General features: G+C 33.2%; 1 protein-coding gene across 1 annotated transcript in view; it reads left to right on the top strand.

Moving 5' to 3' along the window:
* The first annotated feature begins 4,721 nt into the window (after window positions 1–4,721).
* The window catches only part of LOC120346250 (cadherin EGF LAG seven-pass G-type receptor 2-like), a 40,063-nt gene continuing 25,276 nt past the window's right edge, over window positions 4,722–19,508 (top strand). Inside the window, exons 1-9 of the mRNA XM_078110117.1 lie at window positions 4,722–4,878; window positions 5,243–7,826; window positions 11,331–11,527; window positions 11,934–12,102; window positions 12,612–12,999; window positions 13,909–14,078; window positions 14,418–14,539; window positions 15,893–16,068; window positions 16,464–16,586. Coding sequence (XP_077966243.1) covers window positions 5,329–7,826; window positions 11,331–11,527; window positions 11,934–12,102; window positions 12,612–12,999; window positions 13,909–14,078; window positions 14,418–14,539; window positions 15,893–16,068; window positions 16,464–16,586 — 3,843 coding nt within the window. The 5' untranslated portion in view covers window positions 4,722–4,878; window positions 5,243–5,328. The remainder of the gene's footprint in view (window positions 4,879–5,242; window positions 7,827–11,330; window positions 11,528–11,933; window positions 12,103–12,611; window positions 13,000–13,908; window positions 14,079–14,417; window positions 14,540–15,892; window positions 16,069–16,463; window positions 16,587–19,508) is intronic.

Here is a 19,508-nt window from a genome sequence, read left to right on the forward strand (position 1 = left end):
AATTCGAACAAGAATCGATTTATTTCGAATTTTCCAAGGTTCTGGGTATAAAAATTGTCACCAAAAAATTCAAACTTTTTCAAGTTCGATAATGATAATTTTGTAAAATTTCTATGTATGTTCGAGATTACTAAATTATTTCGAAGTTGTCCGGTCTTAAGTGCAAAATTTAATTCGCCCTTCTGAATGGATAATCACTATCAGAATTTATAGCAATTAAAATTTTTTTGAAGATATCCTGTGATTTTCAAACTTTTTGTGGTTCGGATATTGGTAATTTTGTAAACTTCAGCATTTTTCAAAGCGTTTTCATAAGATATCGATGTCGGATAAGAGCTTTGATTAAGCCAATACCGAATACTGCTGGCGACCAAAGTTGCACTCCAAAAGACGCGTAGGCTACTATCAGCAAAACTAGCAATGATAAAAAGTATTTCTAACTGTGAAAAAAATATTGCAACTAAATAATGTAAACTGTCGAACCACATAAAGAAGTGGAAAATTATATTGAATCCATTTTTTTAAGTGCAATTGCATTTAAGTGGTATCGTGTGTATAAAAAGTGATGTTTTTAATAAAAAAAATATAAAAAAAAATTGCATGTAAGTTATACCATGTAGCAGAATTTTGTCTTGAATATCGCCCCCCCCCCCCCCTCATTTGGTTTCACTCTCAAAAAAATATTTAGAAAGATGAAAAAATAGTCTTCTAATATCCTCCTTCGTCTTTAAATATCAAAAAAAAGGAATCGATAGATCCAGTAACATTTGCGGATAATAGCCTATTCATAGTAGCCTTGTTTCATAATACACACTTGTATTATAGATCCTGCTATCGATCATCATTATTCATTTATTTTAGGGTTTAGTACTAAATTAAGCACAGCAACAATAAGGGTTCTTTTTTGTTCAAATGTAAGAGTTATTCATGTTATGGAATTTGACTCAAAATAAATAATTTCAGACAAACCGAAATTTTTTTGAGGCTAATTTGCATATTAAACCACCAAAAAAAGTCTAGTTGGACACGTGGGTGGACCTATAGATCCATTTGATATTATGTTGTTGTTCTTGTTGGTATCATTCTTCTTCGTCGTCATTCAATTGATTTTCTCTTCGAATCCTGGACCAATTGCTTCGAAATTTTCAGGGGTTAAACAATGATTTTTTTCGCCATAAGGCTATCACTTCTACTTATTTCAAAAATTTCTGTGGACTTCCAGAGATTCGTTTTTTGTGTGTCAGAATAAAAAAGAGCGACACCTTGTGACTTGTCCATATATTTGAGCGTGGCTCTCTTGTTGGACACGTAGTGGACATAACGATCGTTTCAGTATTATGTTGGTCTTGTTGTTGTTGTTGTTCTTTGACACTTTTTGGAAATCTAGTGGAAAATCTAAAAAACCGCTTTTCTCTTTCATTACTGGACCGATTGCTTCGAAATTTTTACTGGTTAAAGATGAAATTTTAAAGATGAAATTTATTTCAAATATTTCTGTTAGCTCTGTGAGATTTGTTTTTGTTTGCTATGACGTCACCGAACGTTCTGCGGACGCATAGCCGACACTCCTCTTCTTTTTGATCACGGGCCATCGAACGTCGATGGTTCGTAACGAAGTCCTTACGGTACTTTGCTACGATTTTTTCCTTACGCTGATCGACGGTAGGGTAAACCGTACTGTACTGCGAACAGACGTGTCCATATATTTGGGCGTAGCTCTCATGTTCTTGTTGACATTCTTCTTCTTCGTCTCGATCCCAAAGTGGTCGATATCGTCCCCCGGTGGGCGAAAACGATACAGAGGGGGGCGAAAAAGTCGAAGGGGGCGATTTCGCGAAACCTGTTTTTGTTCGGCGCATCGTGCACTTATTCTGTACTCTGTGTGAATTTGCATGCTTGAATCACGTGGGCGATTATCACACGCAAAAAGATTGCTTGACTCGTCTTCGCAGTAAGGTACGGTAGTTTGCGTATCCCAGTGGTGGGCAAAATACGGCTGAAGTAAAATAATCTGGCCCGGAACGATTCACTGAATGAACCTTTCCCCGACCTTGACTGCTTGAGTGCTTATTTTAAGAGTGGTTTCGCGAGTTGCTGCCTGTAAAATGGGGTATTTGTTTCAAACTATCATTCTAATTCACATCATCCAACAATCTGTTTTTAAAAAATACCGATGAAGAATTTTAGCCTAGTCTATCACAGCTATTTCTACACTAAATGTTGATTGCTGTATTTAAACTGAAACTCATAGGAAGACAAAGTAATTATTGACTTATTTGATTTATATATAAATTTCCGAAAAACAACTAAAAACTAACGAATATAATTCAAAAACGCGAAAATGTGGTAATGTTCACTACCACGCATGAAAATCTGTCTGAGAGAGTGTGTCTGAGCGGATGCGAAAGAGGGCATTGTTACGTTTAATTTTGCATCTTGCTGATTGGCCAATGTCACGAAGTAAACAAGGAAGTCTATGCCCGGAGAAACATCCAAATGGCGGTTTTGACGATGAATTAATATTACCCATAATCTACGCTCGAGGAGTAAATTACATTTTTTACGTAACAGAATTTATCGTGAGACACGTTTAGGCTAAATTTTATTATATCCTGAAAATTCTGTAACGAGCCTACAATTTACTTAAATATAATCAGACAAGTGGAGTCACGGAAAAAAGTTGATGCTGAGGGCAGGGTTCAATAGCGCAGTAAATATTCGAATATAATGCAATGCAATAAGGAAATAAAATTTATATTCTATTCGAGAGATTCACGATAGTTGGTCACGGCTCCCTCCACATCCGAGTCTATGAATCCAAAAACAAAAGGCTGATTAATTCTATGGACTGGAGGCCGTGGTAGGATAAGGAATCGGGGATGATATTTACCGAAGTATTTTAGTGCAGGTCATCAGGCTGTAGGAATGAATAAGATGTACGAAAATCATTATTATAAGTTTGGGAAAACTACCTTTGTTTTCATTATTTTAATGTGAAGTGGGGTGAATTTAGGGAGTGAAATGCTATAAGGCAAGAGTACACGGCGGTTTTTGAGGAGGTAGAACCCTGGATTCTTTCAGTTCCTACCTATTATATGGTGAAAAATGGGTTTTCAGCCGTGCTACTATTGCTATCAAAACAACGAAATCGCCGTTCCATCTGTATACGGGGTAATTTTAGATATAATAAAAAACTCGCTGAAAGACACCAAGCTCTTCCATCCCATTAAAAACAAAATAAACTATGATTTGTCTTATTATTTGGTCTGTAATACATTCGTTTCTGACTTTACATTTTTTTGTAGTGCCGGGGGACGATGAAGTTGTATAAGCTACTGTAGGGAGGCGATGGTCAAAAAAGTTTGGGAACCACTGGTCTACACATTACACTACAGTATTTCCAGTATTTCCATCGGTAAGCCTTGCTGATTCTCTTACTTCATTGTCGACATCTAGTGTTACAGGCCTATTTTGCTATTTTTGCAAGCAAGTCTTTTGTTAGAGCTCATAGCCGTCTCGTAGCCCACAATATCAATTTCAAGCCGTATGTTACCGGCGGTGCCGGTATCGGTATGGATGTTTTCGTTCAATTCTAGTATTCTTGTATCGTGAAGTTCTGTTCAGAGCTTTGTTTTAGAATATCTAGAATGTGAAGAAAATTCATTCGGGATATTCTATTATAGCCAAGTAGATACAGGGGTATTTTGTTGTAAAGCCTGAAAGCCGGGTTGCGCCAGCCCTGGGACAGAAAAGTCGGGTTTCATAAGTTTACAGCACCTCTGATTGCGGGAATTGGTTTTGATGTTGAAGAAAACTGTAATATATTACATTATTCAGGTAGACTATTACCGGTATTTGTTCTTTAACTGAATTCATTAGGAAATGCTTTTCTCGATGCAGTGCGGTACCGTAATACTGTAATACAGTAATAACAGAATACGGTACCGATACCGGTAATGTTGTAATGAAAAGTTCTTGGTAAAAATAACATGATCTCTTTGAACGAAATAGTAAGTACTTTATATTTGTGAGCTTTCGTTAGATTCTGATCTAACGAAAGCTCACAAATATACTTACTACAGTACTATTTCTTTGAAAGAAATCATGTTATTTTTACTCATCACTTTAATACAGTAATACTATCTTGCTCAAGCATCCTTGTGGCGAGTAGCACATACGGCTGTACGAATCCGAAGTAGAAAGTTTGGTAAACAAGGAGAAAGTACGGTACCGTACCTGCAGTTCAATACACAATATCCAAGTTCGAAAAGTTCTTGGTCAGTTGGTTGACTAATTCATTAGTCTGTTAGTTCTGTAGTCTGGTAGCCTAGTTAAACTTAATCTTGAATAATTGATTATTTTAATTCCATGAAGTCAAAGCTGGCCCTGGTAATACTTTGGGAATGGGTGGATGTTTCAAAAAGATATATAGACTGATAGACCAGTAGACAGGTTAGTAAATCTGTAAATGCCCGAATGCCGTCTAGGCCTTCTGTCTGATCATTTCTTCATACTCCAGTGTACTCAATAATACTGGTCTCAAAGTCAGTAAAGTCACTAATCACTAGATCACTGAATACAGCGCAAATACTGAAATACCAATAACAGCACGAAATATAGAAAAATATTGTGATACTGGGGAATACTGGAATATGGTGCGAAACAGTGCAAAACAAAGAAAATGTTGCAATACATAATATTGTTATGGCAGTTTTGTGATGATATTCTGATATTTTTTAACAAAAAGAAAGTTGTAAATAATATAAAATTATAGTTCTGTAGTTACACAAGTATTCTCAGTGAGGGATTTTAACGTCAAAAGGATTCCTATGGTTGATTTGATGGTTTACCCATGAAAGTAATCCAAACCTACACTTGGTAAGCAGAAATCAGTGAGAACATTTTTACTTGTTGGGATTTTTCGTGATTCTTGTCATAAATCCATACCACAGTACCAATTATCATTTAGGAGCAATTGTACTACAATCTATACTTTGGTGGTGTTTTTTAGAATAAATCATTAATAAATACATATCTATAACTTTATTACAGTATTAGCATATATAATAAAAAAGAATTATGTATTTGGTCTTTTTATGTTTTATGCTTCTTCTTGCACTGTATTTTTCTATGCTTATCGCTGTATTCAGTAAAAGTAGGACCTCAATAATATAAACAAATTTGTTTTTGTCTGTTCTTCTCTAATGCTGTAATGTTTTGTTCAAATTTATTGTATTTACAGAGTTGTTGACACGATTCTGTTTATTGAAGTTCAATTAAAATGTTCTGTGCCTTATTGCTTCCGACATAAACAGTTGAGGACTAATCATGGCATCACAAAAAGCTATTGCAATCTATTCATTTTGTAACCTGTTGTTACTAAAGTATGCTGTTTTGGGTTACAACATTTATACTTCACTTGACATTGAAGATGGTGCGATGATTTTTGATGCCTCTAATGGACAATTTGGCTGTCAGTATCAGATGAAACAAGATAAGTCATGTGTGAGCTCGCAACTGCAATTTTCTATTGGAAAAGACAATGGCCAGTTAATTGCTTCACATAAATTTGAGGATTCTGAATTACATGATCCTTCTTTATGTTCCATAGTTATAACTGTATTGGGATGTCACCATATTACAAAATTGGAAATACCTTTATCAATACATGTACTGCCACCAACTGTGTTACTAACGGACATTCGAAATACCCCAATGGTAGTGACACCTCCCTTCAATATATCAGTTCACGTTTCATCAAAAAATCATATTGACAACACATCCCTAGTCCGTATTTTACCTACTGACAACTTAGCAGATATACTACCCACTTTACTGCGGGATTGTGATGTAAGAACTCATTTTATAAATAAAAACTTGAAATCTGATTTCAAGTTGAAGCATGGTGGTATATGGGGATCACAAGATTCCATGGTTTCTTATCATTCTCAAGTTATTACTATGAGACAGACTATATCAAAATGCCCTGTCTTCGATTATCAGGAAACAATAATTCCAGATCAAAAAGCTGATATTAATCTTTACATCTCTATGGAGCATATGTCTGCAAGATCCAAAATGAGCAGGAAAATTCCACGGCGGCGGAAACGTAGTTTTGGAAGCTCAATTAGATTTGTGCCGAAAATGAAAATAGCAGAAATAATGGAAAATCAAAGATCGGATTCAGAAGTTGTAACTCTGAATCTCATTAATCCTTCAAAACTATCCGTCACCTTTACTTGGCATGCAACAACAGACAAGCGTAGTTTGGGAATGTTCAAACTTGATTCAAAGACAGGGGTTGTTAGAACAACTGGAGTTCTGGATAGGGAAAGCATGTCTTCTCACTCATTTAGAGTGACAGCAAGAAGTTCTTCTGGCCAGTCAGCTGATTGCAGTTTATTGATTAAAGTTGGTGATAAGAATGATAATGCTCCTAAGTTTGAAAAGGCCGAGTATTGTTTCAATTTGCGAGAGGATGAACTTTCAAGAGCGTATATCGGTAAAGTTACCGCTTCTGACAATGACGATGGCGTTAATCAGGAAATAAGATATTCCATACAAGGTCTACAACCAAGCGGTGTATTTGCAATCAGTACAGATGGAGAAATAACGCTGAATGGTAGGATTGACCGAGAAAAAACAGCCGAGTACTCTTTCACGGTACTTGCAACTGATAAGGGGGGTTTGCCACAAAGATCACAAACAAGAGTCGTAATTACTATTGATGATGTAAACGACAATACACCAAAGTTTTCTCAATCACAGTATCATGTGCAAATTGGTGAAGACACGAAACGCAATACTAATATCAAAACAGTCACTGCAGTCGACAATGATGCTGGGGAGAATGGAAAAATAACATACAGCCTCATGATGAGCAATGACAGAAATTTCTTTTCCATCGATAAAGATACCGGTGAAATTACTGTCATCGCAGATATTAATTTTGAAAATCACCCCACTGGATTTAGACTAAGAGTTCGAGCTCAAGATGGAGGAAGACCGCCAAAAGCCAGTACATGTGTTGTTGTGGTAACTTTGGTCGATGTAAATGATAACACACCAACTTTCCTGAGTTCATCATATTTAGCTGTCGTATCTGAAGATTTAAACATAGGTGCGGAAGTGACACAGGTGAAAGCAGTCGATTCTGATGCTGGTGAAAATGCACGGATATCTTATTCTTTCGTCAATCCCCCACCCTATATTCCTTTCCGTATCAACAATACATCAGGTAGAATCGTTCTTGCAACTCTATTAGATTATGAAAAGCAAAAAATGTACAGGTTTACAGTACAAGCGATGGATCATGGACAACCAAGGAAATCTTCAACTGCTTCTGTTGAAGTCAGGGTGAGAAATATCAATGATAATGCCCCCAAGTTCACATTACCAGTTTATCGGGTTCGTGTCGCGGAAAACATGCAGGTTGGCAGAGTAGTAATAAAAGTAATAGCCGAAGATGCCGATGAAGGATCTACACTTCATTACAGAATTATATCTGGAAACACATACAATAAATTTGGAATAATAACACAAAATAATATTGGTGTAATTTCGCTTGCACAATCATTGGATTTTAATCAGAAAAGATCGTATGTACTGATGGTCATGTGCTCGGATGGGTCGCGTACAAGCACTGCCCAGGTTCGTATCAACGTGACAGATGCAAATACCCATGTTCCTGAATTTGATAAGTCTTCTTACGAGATAACAGTCTCTGAAGATGTGGACATTGGAACTATGATACAACAAGTACATGCCACAGATAAGGATGTTGGTGAAAATGCAAAGATTACGTATGCACTGCAAGCACCTTCAAGGTAAGATTTGGTTGTTTTGTGATCTGTGTTTCAACGTTATTTTCCCGCAACTTTCAGTAATTACTGTGTATCTTATTTTAAATATGCCATAATTATGTTTAAAATTGTTTCCCAAAGAAATTGTTTTTTTTTGATACTCAGACACAAAAGCACGTACAACTTAGAATCATTTCACTATAGAAGTCTCTTTAATAACGTCAAAACTAAACGTTTACAGAAAGTAGTTCCGTCTCATTCAGGATTTCCACCTTTTGTTATGCGATGTCAAGTGTCTCTTCAGTTAGAATGTTTTTACAAAGAAATGTAGTATTTCTTCAGACAGAGCTGGTGTCAAGGACCCTGTTCTGTAGCTTGTTAATAATAAGAAATGATGATAAAACCTTCACTTGTCTGATTCAGCAAGTGTTAATCTCAATTTTCAAGTTTGAGTCTTTGATTACTTCTGTCGATGTTATTGGAATAAATTTTTCCAAAGTTTCATTACTCCAGCTGGCATTGTCTAATTGATTACCAGATTTGTTTTGTATTTGATTTATTCAATTTTCCTATATCTACCAAAATATTGGAAGCCAATATTCATCCTATTAAGTAACTTTTTCTGACTCTGTGTTGTGATCAATTACAGTCATTATAATCTGGGTCATTGTTACATTATCTCCAACTGTCCTAATTTACTTTTTTTTTGCCAGACTTAGGAAATTTTTTTTAAATTATCTCTTGTTCCACAAATTTTCACACAAAAACAGAATAGAACTGTGAAAAAATTCGGAGTTCTTCACTTTTTTCTAGATTTTTCTCAATTATTCTGTATTTATATAGTCGATTTTGAGTTGTCATTAGTTTATGATAGTAAATAAATTGACACTACATAAATTGGGGTTTTTATTTGACTAGTGAGGTAAGATTCATTTTGTAGTTTTCACCAATAAAAATTTTAGTACCAAGTCAACTTACCCTAATCCAACTGTATATCTGGCAATTATGCCGAAAATTATATTTTTCCGTCATTTGGAATTTTGACTTCATAAATCTTAATATATTGGTAATTCTATAATAAGTAAAAAAAATCTTCATTGCGAACTCATGTCGAATCTCTCAATGATAACAGGAATAATATATTATTATTGTTGGAATGAGGGTTTTCTTTAATTCTCTTGTTCATATTACAGCTTATTTGAGGTATTTTTCTTGTTAAGTTTGTGTAGTATTACCACATTTTTAATAGGAAACCATTTCCTCCACGCTAAATATCTCTCATGCAAAAGTGGATCATTTTGAATTTTTTTTAAATTAGATCATTTTTTTTTGAGTGTCCAACGTCAATCATTACGTTAAGGCTCATTCTCATTCAATACACTGTCATTGCGACATTTGTGCTCACTTTTTTACGGTTGAGTTAATTTCAAGAGTTTCAAGTTTTAAATTTCTTAAATCCATACTTAAATTCTCTGTTTGACCTATTTTTTGACCCTCAAGATAAGATTTATAGCATTTCTCATTATGTCTGGTGGTGTGTGCTTAGCATTATCATGATAAAAATATTACTCAAAGGAAGAGGCTTATTTTTATAAATACTTCTTGTCTAAAATAAATATCTTGAGAAATTCATAATTTATACAGAAATGATGAAAGTGGAATTTGGAAATATTGTATTTGTATGGCATATACCTTTTATATATATTGATAAACATAAATTTGAACATCAATAAAAAATTATTTACGGTAACCGTTCACCACACAGACCTAAATTAAATATTGGCCTCGAAAACAAACGACTATTCTTTATTTCCTACGAGCATCAGGCATTAATTGAGTGTTATATCCAGTTGGTAATTTTTTATAATTACATGCTTCTGCTTAGTAATTGCTCTGACTGATGCTAAATTGTTTATGACAATTTAAATTAGGCTGAATAAGATAAATCGAGGTGCAGCTGACAACTATTTTAATTACTATAGCCCTTAGGTTATTGTTATTAATTAATTTCTATGCGTTGGAAGATGTGAGACAATCTATGTAATGAATAAACTGTAAATAACTATAAAAAATTGAAAAATCTTTATTAGGTAATTCTTTATATGGAAATGCTGCTAAAATTCAGTAATGATTTGATGAGAATAGGTCAGATTAATAGAATAAAACATGGTTTCAAGATATATGATGTACACTGGGTCTCATTTATTCAATGTGGCATTTAATGCCATGATTTCATTATTATTCCATACGATGCACCTTCAACATTCGAAAAGTACAATGTGATGCGAGATACCATTTCACTTGTTTAGTTAATTGAAGCTTCTGCTGAATTTTTATAATATTATCATTATATAGCTAAATGTCAGATGGTCGATAGTTTGAACGCATTTGATATTTAATGTAAAATATCATGAATTTGAAAAAAAAAATTCATTTTTATTCATATTCTAATCTGTGCAATCCATGATAAATTGACATTGATAGGTTATCATCAAAAGCAATCTTCCTTTTAAGTCTACGAATCGGTGACATAATAATTTTATATTGCATAGCCTATGGCAGCAATTGATAACCTTCTATTATTTCCTGTATTACTTTTCCTAAATTATTCTAGCATAATTTTCTTAAACCGAAGACAATTTGTTTGTTTATTCAAACAAAGTACTTTGACATTTCATCGAAATTATTGAGATGAGAATATCAATAAATTACTGGAAATATGTTTTTTCATTGTGTCATTTTTAAAATAGATTGATCGGCCATACTTGAAAATGATACTTAAAACACTTACCGATACTTATAATTGAATAATGGAAACCATGAGTGAAATTTATAGAGGATTATAGTATATTTTTCATGGATAATTAATAATAGCAGTAGTCTGTCTTATTTCAACTTTTAATAAGGGCTAATCTAATGGTATCCGATATGGAAATAAACAAAATATCAAAAGAAAATTCCATTTGAATATTTCTAGTATTAACACATTTCAGCAACATTGGTTCGCTTCCGTTTGGTTTCACAATTGTCTAGTTTGCTAATGAAATGAAATTAGACCCTTGTATTTCTTTGTCTTTGAAGTCTCTTTTTAATAAAGGTATTCGTACTATTGTTGGTTACGGTTCAGTTTCATAGTGATGTCTGGCGCCCGATTTGTTACAAGATGTTGTAAAGAACAGGATTTTGTTACATTGATTCTATTCAACAAATGAAGTGTTTGGCATGATTCCTTATTGTTAAATCTGTTTCCTTTCTATGTCGTTTGATCTCCTTTTCAATTTAGAAAACACTTGTTAAAATGTATCGACTAAATTTGTAACAAAGTAGTAAATTCAGATTACAAGGCTAATAACATTAGTTAATAATTTATATTTTATGCAATTTTTTAATCAAAATATCGTACTTATCGTAAGTTTTATATGAAAATTTATTTTTTATCAATTTAAAGTAACAATCATTTTTTTCAAATACCACTGTATAGTGTATAGCCTATTTGTTTATTTAGAATGGCATGTTTCCAATTTTCAGAGCGTTTTCACTGAACCCAACCACTGGCGAGATCAAAACGAAAACGAAACTTGATTATGATACAATGAGTCAACTGTATCTTACTGTTATTGCAAAGGACAATGGAATCCCTCAACATCAAACTGAGGCTCTTGTTACAATTTATTTGCAAGATATCAATGACAATGCTCCTATATTTGATCAGCCAGAATATTCAGGTTGGAAATTATAATAAAAAAAAGATTTCACGTACAAACACTGAAATTTCTGAATATTTGGATTAGAAATACATAATTGCTATACAGAAAAAGTACCCAATATGAAATGAGCTTGCTATTGCATGATCACTTTTCATTTCTTTCTCTTTAATGTTTGTCATAATTGTGATAGTCTGTTTCTCTCATTTGGGCTCTGTTCTGCTTTGCAATTAATATACGATAATTAGATATATATCGTATCAAATGATATAAATCAAAGTAACGCTGCATAACAACTAACAAGCAAATTTCTACTACAAAAATAAATGCCAAATGCCGGTTATTCATTTCTTTGGTATTTTGAAATCAAAACTTAACTGAATATGGGATAACTATTTTTTTATAAATATTTTGCCTTCCTTTTCAGCTTCTGTGCTGGAGAATGTAAAGATTGGTACTAGTGTCACTCGTATTCGTGCTACAGATAGAGATTCTGGAAAAAATGGTCAAATATTTTACACCTTCCAAGGTGGAGATGATGGCAGTGGTTATTTTAAGATTGATCAATCAAGTGGAGTGATTCGTACTGCAGCTGGGTGTGTAGATATTGTTGATTTTTCCACTTTGTTTGGGACTGCAGTTGCCATAGGATGTAATATATAGCAGGGTTTCCCAAACTAGGTCCACAGACCCCTGGGGGTTCGCGATAACCGCACAGGGGGTTCGCAACGGTATGAAAAGAGTCTGAAACATACAAATAGATCATAATCTTATCGAATTGCTATTTAACGTTAGAATATATCGATTCAGACTTTCATTTCGCCAAAGGAAACATCATCCTTCCCAGTTGGTTAAGCACAGAAATTGAAATGACATGGGATGTCAAAAATAAGATTCTGGGGTCCGAGGCCCAACAAAGTTGGGAAACCCCGATATATAGTACAACAGTGTTGAATATAGCCAACTTTCTGATTTCGATTAGTTGCATCAAATTTTTGATTTTTCAATAAATTATCATGTTAATTAATTAATATCGCCTTGAAAAATTTCCATTATACATAATTATACTAACTATTCAAATTTACTCTAATTCAACATTTTGCAGAATTGATCGAGAGCACATTGCAGAGTATCGACTTGTTGCATATGCCACAGATCGTGGTTCACCCCCTAAACAAACTCCTGTAACTGTGGTTGTTACAGTCAAGGATGTTGATGATAATCCTCCGCAGTTTCCAAGCGATGAATTGACATTTGAAGTACGAGAAGATAGTCCCGTTGGTTCGATCGTCGCCAAGTTGGAAGCTATTGATCCAGATGAGGCGGGTCAATCAAAAGTATTGTATGAGTTAGCAATGGGTGTCGATGCGCTCACCCAATGGGATTTAAACTATGTTACTGGTGAACTGAGCCCTACCTTCCCTCTGGATTATGAAACGAAGACAAATTATACTTTGATTGTTTCAGCTTACTCAAATCAACTTCTGAGTCAGGTATGTTTAAATTGTTTATGACAAACTGTGAAATGTAGGTGAGGGAAAGAGGTTTTGGAACTGTTAGATTTTCTTTGATTTACTTCACAAACATGTCCTGCATATGACTTTTTGCACTTAGCAACTATTGGAAATATTTCGGATTAAGCGATGAAGCAGTGTGGAAACTAGAAAAAGTTCTTTATGCAATATATTTTAGGAAGTTTTTGGTTGAAAGCATGATCCTATTCATTAAATCATTCATAGGTGTTTTCTTGGAAATATATATGATTACCAGAGAGAGTGTAGTAAAGTTGCTATTTAAATATTTATTAAGCTTGATTATTTATCTCAAATTATCGAATAGATGTGCAAAATGCATCCTATAGCTGTATTGTGTATTTTAATTGTATCCCTAGTATATCTAAAAATCACTAATTTGTTAAGCCCACATGCACTTCTTTCATACTCTCTTCTATCTTCAGGTTTGTATATAGTCAAAACATCCTCCCATACTGTGGAATGTTATTGTCTTTTGTTTTTTGTCTTGTTGTGTTTGCGTTTGGTATAGAATGGGGGGAATTAAGGCATGAAAAAATAAGTGATCCGGAATAAAGTGACCCCATGCGGCACAATGTCATGAAAAAGTGTTACCATGAACTAAAATAAAACAGCAAAAATTAAAAAAAAATAGCAATAGCCATTTGGTTCTTCTATTATCTGAAAATTTGCAATTGACTAGTCCATTAGATGAAGAGAAAAGCGATTTTCCCAACAACAGTTTAGCGAAACGGCTTGTTATTCTGTTTCTTATCCGATATGCCACCTGTATATTTTCTGGTAGTGGCTACAACGAAGGCAGGAGTTCTAGTCTGCTACATTTTTCTGTTTGCTTCTAGATTTCTTTTCAACATTTACTTATATTCACAGGTAACAGTTCATATCAATCTGATTGACGTCAATGACAATCCACCTGTTCTCAATGATTTCCAAATCATATTCAACAACTATAGAACACGTAAACCTTATACATTCCCATTTGGACCTATAGGGAAAATTCCAGCTTATGATCCAGATGTTTCAAGTGTTCTAAAATACAAGTATGAAGATCTTTTTATTTACCGTAATAATGTGTTTCTTATTTCACTTTCAGTGGGATCTAGTTAATAGTTAATCTAGTTAACCTCTTCAGACAAAATGATTCTATTCACAATTCTACAATTGGAAGTTTTTTCAATATACAGTTGAAATTTATGGGGAAAAAATGTTTCTGAGCTATTTGTGTTACAAATTGTTTCTGAAAATACTCTACCTCGTTTGATTTAAAGTAAAACTCAAATTTCCGAGTTATACAGTTATAAATTTGAACTGTAGTTCTTTAAATAATATGTATAATGTTTTATATTTTTGCCATCTCAAATTTACATTTCATTACTCAGGTTCTCATCTGGAAACAACAACAGTCTGCTTATTTTAAACGAAACGACAGGTGAATTGAGACTTAGCTCGAAACTTGATAATGACAGAGAATTCACAGCTACTTTCGACGTAGAAGTTTCAGGTATAAGTTACTTAATTTTGACCCAAAAACCGACATCGATTATTCGATACTATAGCCTTTTAGCTACAGCTTAATTATATGCCATGCTTGGTTGTACTAATTTATTATATATTTTGCATTTACTAAATGAACAGCGTAGAGGCCAAACGATTGGGGTTACGAAATAAAATAGTCTGATTGAATTTAGAAGCTGCTCAATTTCTAGCTCACATCTGCCGTAATTGAGAATAGGATTTTATTTTCCTTATTTATTTACGACTATTAATAAGAGTCAAAATACCATCTCATATTTTCACTTCGCTCATAAATTGTACTTCACCATCATATTCACTTTTGTGATGATGATAAGTGAAGAAAATTTTACGGCAGTTCAGATCTTCAGTTAGCTTGTCCTTTTTATTTGGGAACCTATTTAGTTCATGTGACCTGAATTTTTTCAAGTCTTTCCATCTAAAATACATATATGAGTTGAAAAGTTATTTTGCAGTAGAATTTGCATATCTTGTTATTCTTTCACTTGTGCGGTGTTCAAATTTCATAATTGACAAAACATTGATTGTAACATTGACATATTTTCGAACAATATACACAACTCCGTTCTTGGCCTTTTATGGTGTGGGTCCGCACTACTTTTATCCATTTTAATACCATCCTGATTTTGTCAATTAACCAATAAAATGTTAAACACTTCATACTAACACCACAAGTTTTTGCTCTGGAAGAATATATTTGACATAGTTTACCGTGAATGATATTCTATGGATTTTAGTAATGGTCATGCTATTTGGTTTTGTTATGTTTTCTATTCAAACTCTGTCATTTATTATTCACACATCACTTGCTCTGATTGTAAAGTAGATACCATTCCCTTTTGTATGCCCTTGTGACATTTTAGAGTTGCATCGAATGTATCATATTATGACTCATATAATGATTGTAGGGTTGTGACAGATTCGAAGATTATTTCTAAATAAATATTTTATTTTATCGAATTTCTCGTTGAAAGATTTAATGATTCAGTGAATTGATTTGGTTTGTGATAACTGTATATACAGTCGTACTAGTAAACCGGAGATTATCAATGGTATTTGATAATTTATTCGCAACACTTGAATACCAAATTGACTACTTTTTCCATTATGTCTATAGCATTAAAAAATTATCCAATTTTTTTTAAATTGTCGAATCTATTTTCTGTGTCAATCGGTTTACGTAAGTGACTCGGACCTTGTCGTATGAATATTTCAAAAACATTAGCCTATTTTTGATTCATTTTGCATTCACTTTCATGTTATATTATACTGTTGATTATCAGTATTGCCTATTATTTACTAAAAACAATAATTTTTTTAGATGGAAAATACAATGTGTCGGGAAAATGTATTCTGAAGGTTGTCCCCATAACAGATGAAATGTTGACAAACAGCGTAACAGTGCGAGTTCAACAAATGTCCCAAGAAGATTTTCTTTCCAATGCAATGACACAATTTGTTCATGGTTTGGGACAAATCCTCAATGTTTCAGCACAGGTGGAAGTGAACTTCTCAATGTTGTTAATTTTATCTTATCAGGCTATGGTCTTCTAATGATTGATAGTTACTCCCGTAGTGGGTGTACCAGGTTAAGGTTAGGCCATAATTTCATTCCAATTTTTCTTATTTTAGTTCTATTACGAGTTCGGGGACTGTCTGTGTTAGCCAAGTGAATGTACTCCCTGCCCATCGGTTCCAGTTCATTTACACAACTTGGTCTGAATTAGGCAAACAAAATTAGTTACCTCCATATTGGTACACACACTCCTGGAGCGCCTTATAAATAATAAGAAGTTATGTTAATCCCATAGCCATATTTCATTCCCATGTGAACAGAAGCCTTCAATTGTTAAATCTTATCCTTAGTTACACTGTTTTCTTTATATTTTTAGGATGTTTACATCTTCAATGTTCAAAATGATACAGATGTAACTCCACATGCTGTTGTAAATGTTAGTTTTTCAGCAAGGCATCAGGCTGGCTATTTTTTCACTACGCAACATCTACAAGAACAGGTATGCGACTAATTTTTACCACACAAGTTTGTTTATTAGGTTTGCAATTTTAGAGATACAATTAATGGTAATGCTGAATAATGGATACATAGGATTTCCTTTCATGTGCCTATTGCATTTAAGCAAATTTTTAATTTCTAAAGTAGATAGAGATTCTGTATTATGTTAATTCTATATAAAGTTACCTTGAATTTTTTTCACAACTATGACTATAACCCTGACATGGGCAAACTACGGCCCGTGGGCCAAATTCAATCTGGCCTGCCTGATGCTGCTACAACCACACTGAAACCAAATTTTGATGTTTTAGCTAAAAAATAGCTCAAGGAATTTGTTGAGATTGCTATTAAATTTAGTTTAGGCACGAGGCTTATTGTTTTCCACTTTTGCTTGTGTAACACTAAATATTGTTCATAAAATGTAACTTTTGCGTCACACTTACATGGCCCTCTAGTCTAGGTGAGCAAAATTTTTGGCCCCTGGTCCCCTTGCCCACCGCAGAATGACTGAGATTTTATGCAAAAGGAAAACTTTTGTTATCAAGTTTTTCAGTTTTCTCAATTTTCTATTACAATAGGCTTATTTTTCATTGGTTGTAGTGTCTACAATGATTAATTTTAATAAATTTTAATAGACATAGTAAAGCTTTTATTATTGATATTGTAATTCGAAATGCTCAAACCTTGTCTGGAAAGTAAATCTACATAAGAGAATGGTTCGTCTCTGAAGTGCGCTACTTATATAAAATGACAAATGTTTTATTCTATTTGTCAAGTAATAAATGTTCCCTGAATAGAAATAACACAAATTTTTACTAAGCTGGTATTGTTTTGAAAGCAGTTTTCCTGGTTTTCAACTTTTTTTTCAAGATAGATTAAAATTTTATTTTTAAAATTCAATATTTTGTATTAATTAGACGGGATAAATTAGTGTTTATCCCACACATGTTATCACAATGGGAACACTAATTTCTGTTAACTGTCAACTTATCGCTATTTCAAATATTTGTTTTGCGAAGCCACCTCAGCCATTGTTGTTTAAACGTGCTAGCTCATCTTTTGGCAAGTCCTCTTCTTCAATCAAGCACTTGCTATTGATAAATTGTGAGATCGGGTCTAGATTTGGTTCTTTTTCGTATTTGAGGGAGCCAACATACAATTTTTTAAACAATGCATAAAGTCTGAATGAATCGCTGCGAAACATTTTATTAAATTCCCATAACTCCCATTCCCAACTTACAGTTGTTTACTTCCAACTGCTGTGATATATTGCTACTTGCTAGTAAATTAAAAATTACTCAAATATGGTGGAAAATGCACAAAGACACGCCATATTGTCACGTCATATTTTTAAGTATAATATTTGAGCATATAGTAAATCTATCACCCAATAAATAGTAGTAGTAATAAAGTGATAATAAGCATTGCTGGTATTTATAAAGATAGAAATGTACTTTTATGCTTTTCAAATTAGGTTGGCATCTTGGATTTTGTATCTTTTTTAACAAGTAGTATAAATCATGTTATTCAAAGATATGTATAGTAGGAACTGTAATTTGGTGCTAATACAATACTCATTTTACTGTGAAAAGGGCAAATTTGCAGGAACAAATAATTTGTAAGGCGATTTTTATTGTGATTTCTGGGCTGAAATTTCGTAAGAGTCTGTAATAAAACAAAATTATTATTCAATTTTACATTTATCATGACAAACTTATTATTCTGTAAAAGTTCGAATCAGGGAATCGAGCAAAACTACAGAGCATCATTGCAGCACAGAGCTCAAATTATTCTTGTGGTATCCTAGTTATCAATATACCATTACTATTATTTTCCAGACATGACTTTGAATACATTTATTTATTTTTTGATATTCTGACTGGAAAATTGAATCAGGACTTAGCTGATGCAAGTACATATAATTCATGAAGTCATCTGAGCAATTTTTTGAAGATGTGCAAAATGTGAAACATTGCTGCCGCTGTCCCAACACTATGATAATTTGATCCTCTATAATTACCAAACTAAACAAAGTTTTTTAGCCTCCGGTATTTTAACTCTGTAATTTGATCTATCCAATTTTCGTCAACCATGACGATAATTTCTAAAAACAGCAAAATTTGCTCCTAGAAAGGGTTCTTGCTAAATATTTGAATAAATAATAAATATTAAAGTGTTCGAATGAAAATTGAAAACTGTGTGACGAATGACAATGATTTATCAATTTATGAATTTTTCGTAGAGTGATAAAAAATTATGTTGAAACCCCAATGTTGATATTTCATGTCCTGGAAACTCACTTTCTATTCGGGCTGATCTAAGGTCATTCAATTCATTTACCGGTAGAATATATTTGGTGTCCATAAAGTCTTAAAATTTTCTAAAATTGCAAAGGGAATTTATTGATAGCATATATATTGTTTTGGCCCTCACAGATGCATTTTATGAAGTAAAAATACTCGAACAATAACTGATTAAAGTACAACGAACCTGGTTATTAAGAAATATTTAGAATTGACTTTATAAAAAATACAAATTGTAAAGCGCCTTTCGGACACCCTGTACTTTAAAATTGATATCTCATTTGTAGTCATTTTTGTTTTCACAAGCATAAATCAAACTGATTTAATTTCAGTTTAATTAAGTGGGCCTAATATTTTCACACATCTTGTATATAAGAAAATAATTATGACGAACCTTGAGGCATAATATGAAGTAATTGATTTGTCATTTAGTAAGTTAGATTTCATTATTTAATAAAAAACATTTGGTTGATTAGATTCATCAAAGAAACCTAGTGGGGCTAAATAATCATTGATTGGTATTTGTGGAAGCCAAAAAAATACCCAACTATTTACAAATGTTTCAAAATTTTCGACTCTTCTGAAGAAAAATTGTTTCTTTACTTTAGTAAATGTGTCTT

This window comes from Styela clava, chromosome 1, assembly GCF_964204865.1.
Source record: "Styela clava chromosome 1, kaStyClav1.hap1.2, whole genome shotgun sequence".
NCBI lineage: Eukaryota > Metazoa > Chordata > Ascidiacea > Stolidobranchia > Styelidae > Styela > Styela clava.